The sequence below is a fragment of the Colobus angolensis genome, unplaced genomic scaffold, assembly GCF_000951035.1.
Source record: "Colobus angolensis palliatus isolate OR3802 unplaced genomic scaffold, Cang.pa_1.0 Scaffold185, whole genome shotgun sequence".
Taxonomy (NCBI): Eukaryota; Metazoa; Chordata; class Mammalia; order Primates; family Cercopithecidae; genus Colobus; species Colobus angolensis.
The window spans coordinates 560,301-575,855 of NW_012114988.1; the positions used below are offsets into that span (position 1 = coordinate 560,301).

The 15,555-nt window shown below is 59.0% G+C and overlaps 2 protein-coding genes across 2 annotated transcripts; one reads left to right on the forward strand and one right to left on the reverse strand.

Moving 5' to 3' along the window:
* Positions 1-248: 248 nt before the first annotated feature.
* On the forward strand, positions 249-5,719 carry LOC105510261 (protein FAM131C-like). The gene is made up of 6 exons (XM_011939942.1): positions 249-311; positions 933-968; positions 1,262-1,355; positions 4,124-4,306; positions 4,572-4,682; positions 5,439-5,719. Exons 1-6 carry the CDS (start codon positions 249-251, stop codon positions 5,717-5,719), a joined length of 768 nt encoding a protein of 255 aa, XP_011795332.1.
* Positions 5,720-6,844: 1,125 nt separating this feature from the next.
* Positions 6,845-14,213, reverse strand: LOC105510224 (chloride channel protein ClC-Ka-like). The gene is made up of 13 exons (XM_011939886.1): positions 13,773-14,213; positions 13,320-13,404; positions 13,105-13,206; positions 12,405-12,489; positions 11,953-12,126; positions 11,458-11,527; positions 11,194-11,304; positions 10,595-10,808; positions 9,425-9,558; positions 8,978-9,066; positions 8,371-8,451; positions 7,634-7,720; positions 6,845-7,281 (listed from the first exon to the last, which is right to left on the reverse strand). Exons 1-13 carry the CDS (start codon positions 14,044-14,046, stop codon positions 7,234-7,236), a joined length of 1,554 nt encoding a protein of 517 aa, XP_011795276.1. The 5' UTR covers positions 14,047-14,213; the 3' UTR covers positions 6,845-7,233.
* Between the last annotated feature and the right edge of the window lie 1,342 nt (positions 14,214-15,555).

The window sequence follows — 15,555 nt, forward strand, 5'->3', positions numbered from 1 at the left end:
AAACAAAAAGATTAAAAAAAAAAAAAAAGAAGATGCTTGGGCTGCTGGGGTGCTGACAGCCCGACCCAATGGTAAGGGGACAGAGGGGAGAGATTGCAGGAAAAAGTCCTGAGCCCAGGAGATGTGGCGGCAAGTGTGATGCTGGCGAGATGCTTCCAGGCTGATGGAGCGGAGAGGGCACGGTGAGCCGCAGCAGAGAAAGCAAGGCACCGGAGGGAAGGGCAGGGATGGGAGCCAGTACGGGATGGATGGGCGAGAAGGTCTTGGGTACAGCAGGAACAGCTCTTCCTCTGTTGCAGAAGGAAGAGGAGGTAATGTGAGCAAAGGCGCAGGCAGGGTGGTGATTTGGGGTAGAAAGAATTAAAAAAAGAAAAAAAAAGAATTCTCCATCTAGATATATTTGGAAGATGTCGCTCAGGGTCACTAGAGGCCCCACATCCTGGTGCATAATTTCCACCCTTGCTCCAGGGTCTGTGGCATGAACCCACTGGATGATATAATTACCTTCTCCCCAGCGGCCCTCACCTTCTGCTAAGCACCGCACTCAGCTCTTAGCCTCCATTATGTTATTTAGGCCTCACCACAACTCGTGAGGTGAATGACATTGTCACCATTTTGCAGAGGAGGAGACATGTTCAGAGCTGTTAGGAATAGGCTAGGGATACCAGCTGGGAAACGGCAAAGTCAGAGCTCACACCCAAGCCTGCTCTATAGGCTGCACTGGCTGCCTCTCCTCCCAGCACCACTATCGCCCCCTCCTTCTTACTCTGCGTGCCGGGGGACACCAGAGCATGACCCATGAGAGGGCAGACCCCGACCTCACAGAGCACCAGAAGGCTGACCCTCATCCCCGCCCAGGGCCCCAGGACTTGGGCCATCTGCCAGGACAGTGTGCCAGGGCCTGCCTGATCCTCTCTCTCCTCTTGTTTTAGGACAAACAGATGGATTTCTGTTGGGATCCGTGGCAGGTCAGTGCACTGTGTGTCCCCCAGTCCAGCCAGCCCCAGCTGACACCATCGCCCCTCTATCCCCTGTGCCCAGCCCAGGCACACAGTCCCACCAGCCCTAAGACAAGAATCTGATGCAACAGTGGGTAGGGGTGGTCCCGTGGGAGTTGGTAGAATCTTTCTGGCTTCAGTTGCCCTGTCCTTGCCCACTGACCAGAGGACCTGGTGGGCTGGGAGACGGGATGGGCGGTACTGGAGGGATGTTGGCCAGCAGTGTGGCCCACCCTGCTCAGCCCTCCTGCCCCTTCCTCCAGAGGTGCTTCCAGACCACCAACGGCTACCTGTCCGACTCCAGGTCCTGCCCCAGCAACTACAACGTGGCGGCCCTGGCCACCTCATCCCTTGTGGGTAGGTTCTGGCTGCAACTCTCCTGCCCATGGAGAATGCACAGTCCCACCATAGACCCTGGTGGTGGGAAGGGCACAGCTGAGTTGCAGGTGGGAAGACGGCAGCCCTGTTGGATTCTCCATTTTGTAAATGCCAGAGTCCCATTTTCTAAATGCCAGCCCTGTTGGATTCTCCATTTTCTAAATGCCACAGGTCACTGGGGGACCAGTGGCTCAGGGTTCTGTTTCCACGGGTTAAACTGCTGGGTTCTTAATAAGCTCTGAGGGGGTGGGGCAGAGTTTTTCAGATGTCTGTCTGGCATGGTCTCCCTGCCTCTCTGCCAGTCACATCACCTTAATTCAGGCTCCCTGACATTGGCATGACTGTGCAGGTGATTCCCTGGAGACTGGCCCTCAAGAGAAGCGAGCAGGCAGCGGGGGAGGCAGAGCGGGCTGGGAAGGGGCTCAGCAGGAGTCTAGCCCTGCCCACCTGGTCCCACCGCAGCTTGGGAGCATGAATAGTACCCCAGAATTGATGGCACGCTATGGCAAGAGGCTGGACTCTTTTTATTTTATTTTATTTTATTTTATTTTTGAGAGACAGAGTGTCACTCCGTCACCAGGCTGGAGTGCAGTGGTGTGATCTTGGCTCACTGCAACCTCCACCTCCCGGGATCAAGCAATTTTCCTGCCTCAACTGCCCAAGTAGCTGGGATTACAGGTATGCGCCACTACACCCAGCTATTTTTGTATTCTTAGTAGAGACAGGGTTTCACCATGTGGACCAGACTGGTCTTGAACTCCTGACCTCAGGTGATCTGCCTGCCTCAGGCTCCCAAAGGGCTGGGATTATAGGCCCGAGCCACTGCGCCCGGCCAGGGGCTGGACTTTATACTCCCCCACTGCTGCCTCACTGGCTGCCCCCGGGGAGGAATTTGCAGCCTCCTGGGCATATCTGGGTGAGGCAGCTCCCATTGTCTCAGGGCGGTTCTGCAGATACGGATGTAGGTGTGAGCTCACAGCAGCAGCACCTGAAGCAGGTGGGTACAGTAAAGGAGGTGTCGGTGATCACCACGGCATCAGGTGGCGCCGGCGTGGCCTTCACCTGTCTGTGCATACCCAGCTCTGCTCCATGCCCTGCAGGCTCTGCTTCACTAAAGCCCACCCAGCTCCCCCGGGACCCCTGGGGCCCTCCTTCCCCACATTGGCCTGTGCCTTTCTCTTCCACCCGCAGCACCTTAGACCGCTGCACCTACCTTTCAAGAGCCACTTGAACCCCCACCTTCTCTAAAACACCTTCTTAGATACCCAACACCCCCCACTTTAGTGATTGGGAGCGAGATTCTCCCCTTTCTTCCACACACCCATCTTTCCTATTTTCCCAGCTCTCTAATTTCCTTTGTGGATACCTCGTCTTTCTTCTCAGTCCGTCACCCAGGCTGGAGTGCCGTGGTGCAATCTCGGCTCACTACAACCTTCACCTCCCGGGTTCAAGAGATTCTCCTGCTTCAGCCTCCCAAGCAGCTGAGATTACAGGCACATGCCACCATGCCCAGCTACTGTGTGTGTGTGTGTGTGTGTGTGTGTGTATGTTTAATAGAGACAGGATGACAGGATTGACCATGTTGGCCAGGCTGGTCTCAAACTCCTGACTTCAAGTGATCTTCCCGCCTTGGCCTCCCAAAGCACTGGGATTACAGGTGTGAGCCACCGCACCAAGCCTTGTCTTTCTTAAATATCACCATTCCTCACATCATGGCTTCGGAGACCCCAGTGACTCGCAGATCTGTGTTGTCAGACTTGGTTAATGACAATCCTGAACCATTGCTGACAGCCCCTCTCCATTTTCCACACACAACTCCTCTCCTCCCAAAGCCCCCAACCCCTCCTCTCTGTCTGCCCAGCCTTTGCCATGTCTGTTGCTGGGTCCCTGCAGTAACCCCTAATCTTCCAACTGGGGTGTCTTTCTAAACAGCTGTGCTAACTGGTCTCTCTCTTGCTCATTACCCTGCTGGGGCTCCCCATTGCACAAGGAGAATATCTGAGCCCTCCACCTCATTCTCCCCAACCCTGTTCTGGCCCTGATCAGCTCCCCACTTCTCTTGTCGCCCAGTCCTAATGTGGACCCCATGTCTCACTCCAGCTAGTCCTGGACTCATGCCAAACTCTTCCATGCCTTCATCCTCTTCTCATCTCTGAAATGAAACTTCCAGTCTTGCCTCTATCTGTCCAAACCCAACACTCCTTCAAATTCCAATCCCAGGTCCCCTCTTCCAGAAGCCTTCCCTGCCTGCTCCATCCACCCAGGTCTCACCTCCAGCAGAGCGGGCTGGCTACAGAGATGCTCTCTCAGAATGTATTTAATGGATCATGGAGAAAGCTGGGGACTCATGAGTGGTCCTCGGGTGGATCTCCTTGGGCGAAAGGGTCTGAACTTAGTCCGAAAGGGAGTGAGGGGTGTGGGCGATCTGGGGAAGAAGCACCCAGTGGGTGGGAACAAGGACTAGGAGTAGGATGCTGGGAGGAAATGCGGATGCCAGTGGGTGGGGGCATTGAGGGGACGGGGCCGCAGAGCTCAGAGGGCTCAGGGCAGGAGTGAGAAGGAGGCTTTGGAGGGCGGGAAGAGTTAGATGGGTATAGGCCCTTGGGGAGGTGTGGGGCACTGATGGAGACCGTGGCACACTGAGGGAATGTGGGGTACAGGCCACCAGGTGGGCCTGAGGCACGAGGGCCAGGCCCTGGGCTGGGTCTTGTGTCAGAACAGTCACCCAGATGCCCTCCATGCCCCAGGGGTGGTGCAGAGCATCAAGGACCACATCAAAAAGCCCATGGCCATGGCCCGAGGCCGCGTGGCCCACCTCATCGAGTGGAAGGGCTGGAGTGCCCAGCGGGCAGGCTGGGAGCTGTCCCTAGCTGAGGACGAGCATTACTGCTGCCTCCCAGATGAGCTGCGTGAGGCCCGCTTTGCTGCAGGTCAGTGAGGAGGGGAACTGGCCAGGGCTCTGTGGGGGTGAAGCTGGGACCTTGAGGGGCCCAGATCACTGCATGGACATTGTCTGGGCAGGAAAAAATAATGGCAAAGTGTAGGGGGCTGTTAAGTGAGCATTCTTGACCACTGGGGCGTGGATGGGCAGCGCTGACAGGCAGCCACCCTCCAGCATGTCCTGGAGCAGCTCCATCAGGCACTGAGGCTGTCCCCACCCATCCCCCACTGAGCCAGATCTTGCTGTTCTCCCAGGGGTCGCTGAGCAGTTTGCCATCACAGAGGCCACACTGAGCGCTTGGTCCTTGCTGGATGACGAGGAACTGCACCCTGAGAACAGCCCCCAGGGCATCATCCAGCTCCAAGGTACAGCCCAGGAGGTCCGGGGGTGGGGGTGAGCAGAGCGGAGCTGAGGCTGGATGCCTGCCCACCACCAAATGCAGTGTGACCTCGGCCAAGCCCCTTCCTTTTCTCAGCCTAAGTTTCTTCATCTGCAAAATGCGGCAGTGATCCTTGCCCTTCCTATTGCCCGGCAGTACCAGGAGCAGGAAGGACAGAATGAGCACAGTGGGGGCGGGGATCGAGTGCTTACCGCACTGAGGGCTGTGCACCAGGCATCTCCCGGAACCCTCACAGCAGCCTTAGGGAGGGGGTCCTGTTGTCCCCATTTTACAAATAAGGAAACAGAGGCACTCAGAGGTTCAGAAACTTACTCCAAATGACACAGTTAGAAGCGTCAGAGCCGGATCTGAAACTTAGCACCAGACGCAAGCAACCGCCTTTCTAGAAGCCCAGGTTACTATTGAGGGCTTCAAGGAGCCTTGGCCCTGACAGATGGAGAGGGACGGGGAGGGGACAGAGGCCCAGGGGAGCACTGGTTGTCCCAGTTCTCAGAGAGCACAGGCTGGCTCCAAGCCCACTCTTGACTCCTCCGTTTACTGCCTCGAGGAGGAACCTGGGGCTCAGAGGGTTTTGGTGACTTGACCAAGGTCACAACGCTCGCCAGTCACACAGCTGGATTTGGAGGCAGTTGTTCTGCCCCTTGCCCTTTCTCACACCCCCAGAGAGGGCAAAGAGCCGGATTCGGGACGCCATTCCCCCGTCACCCCATTGCTTTTCCAGATCTGGAGAGCATCTACCTTCAGGATAGCCTTCCCAGTGGCCCCTCGCAGGATGACAGCCTTCAGGCCTTCTCCTCACCCAGCCTCTCCCCTGAGAGCTGTCCCTCACCTGAGGAGACCCCCAGCACCGCTGGCATCCCGCAGCCCCTCAGCCCAGAGCTGCAGCATCAGCGGCGGTGGCCCGGGCACCAAGGACCCGAGGGTGGGACGCACCTACTGGGCTCCCTCCCCTCGGTGGACAGCGGCTCCGTCTGGGAGGAGGACGAGGTGTTCTATAACTGAGGCGGGTGCTGTGCTGGTCCGGCACCTGCTCACACCATGACCTCGCCTGGTGGGCAGTCCAGGCATATCTGGATCCCGGGATCCAGGGCGGGGCATCTCTTGACCCCTCGGGTAGGCACAGGGTAGGTGTGGCAGGGATGGGGCCAGCACTCATCATGGCCCCTCTGTGCCTCGGCGGACCTGCCCCAGCAGTGGCAGCCATAACCCCTCCCCATTCATTACTTCACTCAGGTGGGCACCTTCCCCTGCAGGGTGTCTGCCCTCAGGGAACTCAAGGACTCTCAGAGACACCAGGGCAGCCTGGCCCAGAGGAGCAACAGCCAGGCCCCCAGGAGGACATCCATGGAGAGAACTGAAACCCACTTAGAGTGGGGTCTGGGAACCCTGCCTGTACCTGGGGCTCAGTCCCTCCCCACTGTCTCTGTGTGTCTGCCCCCCGGCAAAGGTGGGGTGGCCACTTCTGGTAGCTAAGCACCTGCTCCCCGGCTGTCCTCACCAGGACATCTGTCTCTCTGGAGTGTCTGTCTGTCTGTCCCTTCCTCTCTGAACCTGCTTCCTCGGTATCCCCTGCTCCTCGCCCCCGGGAGCCCACTCTTGCTCCTTGCAGCTCCCTCCCATCTCACTCAAGGTTCTCTGAGGACATTTAAAGTGGTGCGTTCACCCTGGTGATCTTGGCCTGGTCTCTGCTGGGGAAGATGTGACCTTGGGCCCCTGGGGAGAGTCCAGAGGGAGTCAGGGAGGACCCTGAACCCCAACACATACACAACCAGGCAACCTGGGCCACCCAGGCGTAGAAGACTCATGGAGGATGCCCAAGGCTCGGTGGACTCCCCAAGGAACCACACTTGGGTCCTGGCTTTATGAGCTGTGGCTCAGCCAAGCAGGAGACTAGGGCTTGAGTGACACAGCGTCCCACTTATTCATGAGGACAAGCATCATAGACCTGGTGGGAGACCCTCTCTCCCTACCATCTCCCTGCCAAGAAGTGCAGCATGAAGAAGAGCCCAGGGGCCCGAGCCTGCAGTGTCCACGTGACCACAGAAAACTCACTCTGGGCCAGCGCAGGTGAGGAGCTCCAGTCCCAGGTCAGCAACCTTGCAGCTGAGATGAGGGATGGACAGCGGCTCTGGGAACCAGCTTTATTTTTCTCTGGAGCCTCTCATTGGGAATCAGACAACCCCAGAGGGCATCTGTGCCTGCCCTTGGTGACAGCATACTCCAATCTCGTTATTCATTAATGTGATGGCCAGTCACTGAGCACCTGGCAGACACTGGTTTTCCATCATCTCACACTCAGCTCTGTCCAAGCTGGGATTTGTCTTTCAAGGCAGGAGCCATCGTCACACCCAGGATGAGCCATCTTCTTCTGGGCTAGGTTAGAGTTGTCTGTTATGCCAAGGAATGAAGCTGGGTTGGAGTGGGGGTAAGGAGTGATGGGGGAAGAGAGGCAGGGTCTCAGCCCAACCTCAGTACCAGGGCAGCTGGGGTGCCCTGTTTCATCTTGCTGGACTGGCTCACTTTGGGGCTGGTGGATTTGTCAGGTTGGAAATTGCTTTCTTCATCTAGAACAGAGAAAGGGGGAGGGGGCTGGAGGAGGGATGTAGAGGAGGTTGACAGGGCGGCACCAGCATTTTTAGTCCCCTAAGGGTGGTTTCTGGGTGAATAGTAGAGCCTGTGCCACCTCACTGCACAGATGAGATCACTGAGGCAGAGAGGGGCAGGCTGGCCACTGGCCAGGAAACAAGATGGGGAGCCAGGCCCAGTGGCCAATCTGGGCCAGGAAGAGGGACTCATCAGTATCCTCTGAATTCCCCCAGGTTTGGATGGGAGCATGCTAGTGTCCCCCCTCCCCCACCTCCCCAGCCTTCTCAGGCATGGGTCCCCTGCTTTGCTCTGCCCCTGGGACCCTGGTACCTCCACCCAGGACACGCAGCCCACAGCTCTGCCCCGCGATGTCACGAAGAGGGACTGAAGGTTCAACAGCTTAAAGAGGTTGTGTGCCTGGATGGGGGATTGTTAGGAAACACTGGAGGGTAGAAGGTACCCAGCCCACCCTCTGGCCCACTCTGCCACGCCTCTGATCCAGGAAGAGGGGCCGGGCCTGATGTGTGTGGGAGGCAAGACAGCCAGGCCTGCAATGTCCAGTGTGGCCACTGGGGGATGCCAGAGTCCATGCAAGGGTCTGGGCGAGGCCGCAGGTGAACAGGACCCAATATCCAGCACCCTCCAGCAGCACAGAGCGGGCAGGGCCATCTCCAGGTTCGCTGTGGGCCTCTGCCCCTTTCCCGCCCATGTGCCAGGCTCTGTCTCAACTGGCTATATAATTTGTCCAAGATCATACAGGGAGAATGTGGTGGACCTGAAATTGAAACGCACGTGTGCCGTGGTGAACTCCACTGTCTTTCTCCACCCAGAGACTTCCATTTGCCAAGCCCCCTACTTCCCTTGTCTCTCTGCATCATCCCTGCAACCCTGGCAGTGAGGGGCGACAGGGCAGGAGCTGCCCTGCCCAGACTGCTGATGAAGACACAGGCCCAGGAGGGGCAGGAAGCAGTATAAGGCGGGCAGGGCAGGTTGGGAGGGGAGGCTGGAGCCTGAGCTCTTGCCCTGCCCCAGGGGCCTCATGCGTCACACTCCTCAATATTTGTTACCTGGTGCATGGTGGTCTCTGAGAATAGCGTCAGGGTCACTGGTTCCGTGGGGCAGCCCCCAGCCAAGATGTCCTGGAGACACTGCTGGCTTTCTTGACCTGGTCTCTGCTGGGGAAGATGTGACCTTGGGCCCCAGGACAGAGACCAGAGGGAGTCGGGGAGGACCCTTAACCCCAACACATACACAATCAGGCAACCTGGGCCACCCAGGCGTAGAAGACTCATGGAGGATGCCGAAGGCTCGGTGGACTCCCCAAGAAGCCACACTTGGGTCCTGGCTTTATGAGCTGTGGCTCAGCCAAGCAGGAGACTAGGGCTTGAGTGACACAGCATCCCACTTATACATGAGGGCAAGCATCATAGACCTGGTGGGAGACCCTCTCTCTCTATCATCTCCCTGCCAAGAAGTGGAGCATGAGGAGGAGCCCAGGGGCCCAAGCCTGCAGTGTCCACGTGACCACGGGAAACTTACTCTGGGCTAGGGTTGTGGGTGCAGGGCCAGCCTCCCCAGGATGCCTCTCTCAGACCACCTCTCTCTCAGGAGATCAGCGGGTCCCTCCCCTCCCATCCCTGCTGACCGATCCCCACGCCCCTCAGGAGTACCTACCTGGTGTCCTGGAGCCCAGGAAGTTGGCTCAGCCTGGAGGGCCTGCACCAGCTGGGCCCTCTGCACGATGCCCACCAGGATCTGGGACTCTGGCAAGTGGAGAGGGAGAGGGAGGAAGGCACATTACGAAGAAACAGGCCTGTAGGGAAGCTTCCGGAAGACCCTGGTGGTGTCCCCATGCTCCTACCCCAGCAGCTGCCCAGAGGATGCCTTACAAACACCCGGCTAACTCTCTTTAGACATGTCAACCACCCCAAGGGAGGGTGGCCATGATTTCCATTTTACTGATGAGGAAACTGAGGCTCAGGTGAAGTGACTTGCCCAAGGTCACATGGTTGGTTGCTAAGTCACAGAGCCTGGATGCAGATCCTGTCTGCCTGACAGGTCCAAGAAGGAGGCAGAGGGCATCCCCCAACCCCGACTTCCTCCTCCCTTCCGGCTGGGCACCTGTGCTCTCCACCAGGGGATACTCGGCCACGTCTGTGGAGGTCACGACCTTGACCACCTCCTGCAGCGGCGTGTCCTTGGCCAGTGTGGTGATGCTGCAGTTCATGAAGTGCTCCACCCTCACGCGGTGGGAGCTGCAGGCAGAGGGGCTCCCATCAGGTCCCGGAGTTGGGGATGTGAGACCCAGGCCAGCAGGAGGATCTGGGGGGAGCTTTGCTAGAACCGGGGACCACGGCTCTGGAGTGTGGGCAGGGCCGGAGAGGTTCGTGGAATGAGGGATTCCTAGAACCCACGGTGAGAGGAAACCTGGGGACCACATTACTGATGGCCCCGTTCCTAATTCCCAGCCCCCTGGACCCCATGTCCCCCAGACCAGCTCCACTTGGGTCTTGTCCCAGCTTGGACAGAGCTGAGTGTGAGATGACGGAAAACCAGTATCTGCCAGGTGCTCAGTGACAGGCCATCACATTAATGGATAACAAGATTGGAGTACAGACCCAGCAGCCTTCCCTGCGTAGCTCCATTTGATTATAAAAGGGTATGTCATCCCCGAGGAAAAACTTGGAAGTTTGGAAAACACTGGTATAAACAGCCCCGTTTTCCAGATGGGGAAACAGGTTCAGAGCAAGGCAGCAGCTTGCTTGTGTTTAGAGTGGGGCCTCCAGCTCAGGGACTCTCAGAGCCTCCTTGGTCTGCTTCTCTGGGGCCAGAAGCTGCTCTGGTCCTATCTGGTTGAGTGAGGACCTCAAAGTCCATTTCCATTCTCGTTCCACCTCCTACTCCCAAAGTCCCAGCAAGGACAGCAGAAGTGGGGAGAGGGGAGGAGACCTCTCGAATCTGGTGCCGACTCTCCGTGTCACCTGGAGCAAGACGGGGCACCTCTCTGAGCCCCGGTTTCCTCAACCTGTACGCGGGGCAATACTCATCCTCCTGCTGTGGAGCCCTGCTGACCCCTAGACAGACACTGAGGCCACAAGGCCAACGACTTGCCCAGGGTCACTAGGGGCACTGGAGAGAATGGAGACCAGAGCACGGCTGTGTGTCAGCCCCTCCCAGCCCCCATGTCCAAGGTCTGCTGTGGTGGCATTTCTTTTTGGAGGTGCCCTCCACCCCCCGCCCTACGCGGACACTATGACTCCCTTCAGCCAGCCTGAGGTGCGCGCTGCTCACCCGATGTTGCGGCCCAGAATCCGCGGCAGGTATGGCAGCTTCTTGACAATGATGGTGCCATCGTAGAAGGAGGGCTGGCAGCTCTGTGCAATGGCGTTGGCCGCCAGCACCGCCATCAGCACAGGCAGTGCATGCACTATCTGGCCGGTCAGCTCAAAGGCCAGCAGCGCCGTAGATATAGTGTGGGTCACAGCCCCTGAGAAGGCTGCAGCCCCTGCAGGGGCAGAGCCACACAGTTCGGCTCAGGCCAGGAGCCAGGGGCCAGGGGCCAGCCTCATGTGAGGGCATAACTAGCCTGGCTGTGGTCAGGGCCTAAGGCGGGAATTGTAAGAGGCCATAGCCTGGGCACTGTGGGAAGCACCACAAGGCCTGGGCTTGTGAGAAGAGAGGGATAAGGGAGGCCATGGGACTGGGGACAGGACAGGAGCCATGAGGGAGTGATGGGCCCCGGGGAATGGTGGGGCTCAGGAGGGACAGACCCCCTTAATGGGTGGGGGGTTCACTGGAGGACTCAGTGCCCTGGGGAACCATCAGCCAGTTCTCCAGGTCTAGCCTAGCCCCACGACATCGCCCACCCAGCAGGACCCTGACCCACTCACCTGCCAGGGCATAGCCCCCGGGCATGATGGGATTGGTAACCCCTCCAGCCACGATGCCCTCAGGAAAGGCGACAGCTAGAGCCTCTCCCAAGAGGCGCCCGATGGCAGCTCCTGGTCAGACTTAGGGTGAGGGGAAGCCAGGCTGACCCGGCCCCCACAGCCCTCTATCCCTGAGGGCCATCCTCAGTACCACCCGGGAAAAAGGTGAACCAGGATGCATGGCCCTGCCCCGAAACTCTCAGAACCTCAGGACCCCAGACTCACCAAGGATGAAGATAGGCATGAAGTACCCGGCAGGCATGGGGATGGTGGTGGCCAGAATCAGCATCCAGAACTGCAGGAATGGGGAGCCCAGGGCAGAGGTTAGAGGCCGCTGAGCAAGGCATGGACAAGAGAAGACAGGACAGGGGACAGGGGAGTGTCCTAGAGAGAAAGAGGGTGCCCAGCCATGCGCCCACTGCCAGAGTCTGGCATTGGGGAGGGTCCTCACCCTGAGAAATGCTCACTGTGTGCCTGGCACTGTGCCAGGTACATTCCTTTCTTCCTCCTCAGCCTTCCCAGTAACCACCCCACTTTCAAGATGGGAAGAGTGAGACCCAGAGAGCTGAAGTCACTTGCCCAGGACCATGCAGTGGGCAGGGGACACATCAGGAAGTGTGGGTGGAAGGCCTGGGCTCCATGCCACCAGGTGCAGGGAGGCACCCACCCGCCCACCAGAGCTGGTCCTGGCTCTGTGCACATCTGGGACTGGAGGCCCACCTTCATAACCAGGAAGAAGGCAAGGGTCCCAAAGATGGTGAACCGTGGGTGGTACCATTCCCACCACAGGTGCTGGGGGTCGAGCTCCTCGGGCCAGGGTGGGCTGGAGTTCCGGGTCATCAGTGCCCAGGAATGGTTGTCGAACAGCGAGTCCAGATGCTGCTTCATGGACAGCTGTGGTGGGGGCAGTTGGGAACTGGACTTGAGGGGCCCCGAGTGGCAGGCCCCAGCCGCCTCCGCACCGCCTGACCCTGCCTGGAATCCTCCTCTGCCACTTCCCAGCAGGGGGCCTTGGGCAGGGCTCAGACCTCCCGGAGCTATGGTCTCCTTATCTGTAGAATGATGCCCAGGTGTTGCCCTTGTGGGGTGCTGAGGGGATTACGTGAGACACATGTAAAGGGGAAAACAAATGGAGGTTCCCACTCCTGCCACCCCCACTCAGGGCCCCTTACCCGAGAAGCTAGGAAGCGGCCCACACCGGGCGGGTAGGTGATGGAGGCGAGAACCAAGGTGGCCAGGGCCGAGTACACAGGCTTGCTGTGGGGGGTGGGTGAGCTCTAGGACTGGCCCTGCCTTTCCCACATCCCGAGGAGAGGGAAGCAGGGCCTGCCCCAGGCAGCAGCAGAGCAAGGATTGGGGAGGAGGAAGGGCGGGAGCAGGGAACATGGCCCCCTCCAGGGGGTGGAGCCCGTGAGGTGAGCCCCTCACTACTGGGTATGACTGAGGGCAGAGGAATCACACAGGAGATTAAGAGGAGAATTGGGGCAGAGGCAGACTGGGAGGAAGGAGAGAGTGGGCCATGCCGGGGCAGGCCATGTGCATCTCGGGGCAGGAGGGCTGGCCAACGCTAAGGCCAACACCAGGGGCCACACAAGATTTGAAGGGGCAAGGGTTTGAGGCTCAGTGAGGGGGTGGGGGTTCGCTGAGAGAGCATAGACTGAAGGAGGGATGGGAGTTCAATGGGGGATTCGTAGCCCAGTAAGGAAGGGGGGACAGTGACCATGGGGACTTGGAGAGGGGTGTTAGGTGCTCCATGGGCTTGGGAAGGATTTAGGAGCTCAGTTGGAGGATGGGGGTGGGGCTTTCTACATAAGGTTTGGAGTCCACAAGGGGCTCGCTGAGAGGTCCCCAGCCCCTAGGCCCGGAGCCTACCTGGTGGCCAGCAGTTTGGAGCTGAACCGATTGGTCTTGATGAAGCTGAGGAAGGTTCGCTGACAGAAGAGGTAAGCGCAGCTCAGGACGCCACAGATGCCACTGAAGGGGTGGAGGGAGGTAAGACCAGAGCCTGACCCTAGTGCCAGGGGCCGCAGTCCAGGCCTGGGGGGAATGCCATACTGGACTCTCAGGAGCCCAAGGCACCCACTCACCCCAGTGCCGCAAAAAAGAAGATCTCTGGCAGGTCGAAGGGAACGTCCACCCGGAAACTAGTCTTGTAGAGGGAGGTGATGGTCTCTGGGGAAGGAGAGCAGTGGGGAGCCGAGATGGCGCTCCCACCCCACCCAAACACAAGTCCCAGACTAACAGCCCAGGGTGGAGGGGTGCCAGGTCCTGACCCAGAATGTATGTCCTGGCATTCCAGGCCCCCACAACCAGGCTCCTGCCTCCCTGCCCAGCCTCATCCCTTCTACCCTCAGGGCTCCTGCCCTTCATGTTCAGCACAGGTCAGCCCCTTCCATCCTCCCAGAGAGGTGGGAACAGGGAGGAGGAAAAAGAGGGAGAGAGAGGGAAGAGGAGAGCAAGGGGTGTACAGAGCGGGGAAGGGAGGGCCCCTCACCCCAGCACCCAAGCAGGGCCAGGGTCAGGCAGCCCAGGGGGCTCACCCTGCTCGCTGTTGAAGACCGCCAGGAGCCGGAACATGAAGGCCCCGCAGGTGGCCGCAAAGAAGCCCCTCCAGTAATCCCAGACAGAGAAGTGGGAAGACATGACCTCAATGCTGAACAGGACGCCTGGGGGCGACGCTGATCTCAGGAGGGCCCGCCACCCCCACCCACCTGTGGCTGCAGGGCCCCCTCCCCATGTCACCTCCTCCCTGACCCATCTGTCCTGCTCTGCTACAGCCTGGACAGAGACAGACAGGAGGGGAGGGCAGGGCATGGGCCCTGGGCTGGGAGGAGCCCGCTGCCCAGAGACCCGTCCAGCCTGGAATGCGGGTGTGCGTCCTCTCACTATCAGGTGGGAACGGTTTGATCCCCATTTTACAGAGGAAGAAGCTGGACTCAGAGAGGCCAAGGGGCCAGTGGATTTCAAACCCAAGTCTGTGTAATGTTACCCTGAAGCCTCTCAGCACTACCCAACCATGCCCCCCACCACCCGCCCCCCGCCGCCTCCGGGGGTGGCTATACCCAAGGCGGGGCTGAAGTAAGAACTAGAATGAGACCCAACCCCTCCTCTAGGCTCTCAGCTGGGCTGAGGGAACCCAGGGTGTGAGGGGAGGAGCTTGAGGGACCCAGGGGCGGGGCATGAGGGGGTCTCACCGCTGAAGGGAGCTGCAAAGACTGTGGCCACGCCCACTGCCGCCGCTGCCACCAGCATTTCGTTTTGCTTGCTCTTGTTCTGGGGGATCCGAGTCCGGGGCTCAGCGTCAGCCCCCTCCCTCCCCACTCCCAGTCCTCCAAGGAAGCCCCCCGAGTCCCTAACCTCAGGCTCCCCGATGGTCGTGGTGCGCACACGGCCCAGGTAGGCAGCCATCATCACAGACAGGTGCACGAAAGGGCCCTGCAGAGGGAAGGGTGGGCCCAGGGCCCAGGTGAGGGCAGCACAGACAGCCTCATCCAGAGGCAGCACGGCTTCCCCACCACACCCCGTCCTCCCTCTCTCCAACCCCCAGGGCTGTCCTCAGATGGCTTTTGTCACACTCTGGGGACCTGGCCTGGCTCTTCCCCTAAGACTAAGCTCCCTGAAGGCAACCACTGGCCTGAGTCTGCTCTGATCCAGCTTTGGTGGGGTGATGGGGGACAGGCTGGGGCAGGGTTGGGTGGGGGGGGGGGGCTGGGGTGCCCTCACCCCTGCCCATACCACTTTGCCCAGGAAGAGGGTGCTGCCAGTGGCCAGCGTGCAGGAGAGGCCCACCACCTTGGCCCCAAAGTTCTTGATATCCAGGTAGTCCTCCAAGATCACACCCGCTAACATGGTCTTCAGCTCCGGGATTCCAGAACCTTAGCCAGAGAGGACAGGAACAAGAAGGGGACAATCTCTAGATTAAAACTCTCGGCTGGGAGCAGTGGCTCACGCCTGTAATCCCAGCACTTTGGGAGGCCAAGGCGGGCAGATCATGAGGTCAGGAGTTTGAGACCAGCCTTGCCAACGTGGTGAAACCCCATCTCTACTAAAGACACAAAAAATTAGCTGGGCATGGTGGCAGATGCCTGTAATCCCAGCTACTCGGGAGGCTGAGGCAGGACAATCACTTGAACTTGGGAGGTGGAGGTTGCAGTGAGCCGAGATCGTGCCATTGCACTCCAGCCTGGGCAACAAGAGCGAAACTCCATCTCAAAAACAAACAAACAGACAAACTCTCAACACTCTACCCGCATGGTGTTTTCACATTAGGTTTTTTTTTTTCCTTTGAGACAGGGTATCACTCTGTTGTCCAGGCTGGAATGT

Coding starts and splice junctions, on each gene's coding strand:
- LOC105510261 (XM_011939942.1), top strand. CDS start 249: ATGGGCGAGAAGGTCTTGGGTACAGCAGGAACAGCTCTTCCTCTGTTG. Junction 4,307..4,571: donor TGAGGCCCGCTTTGCTGCAG/GTCAGTGAGGAG, acceptor CTGTTCTCCCAG/GGGTCGCTGAGCAGTTTGCC. Junction 4,683..5,438: donor GGGCATCATCCAGCTCCAAG/GTACAGCCCAGG, acceptor TTGCTTTTCCAG/ATCTGGAGAGCATCTACCTT.
- LOC105510224 (XM_011939886.1), bottom strand. CDS start 14,046: ATGCCCTGCCCTCCCCTCCTGTCTGTCTCTGTCCAGGCTGTAGCAGAG. Junction 11,528..11,952: donor CCTTCTTCCTGGTTATGAAG/GTGGGCCTCCAG, acceptor CCATTCCTGCAG/TTCTGGATGCTGATTCTGGC. Junction 9,067..9,424: donor TCCCCTGGTGGAGAGCACAG/GTGCCCAGCCGG, acceptor TCCACTTGCCAG/AGTCCCAGATCCTGGTGGGC.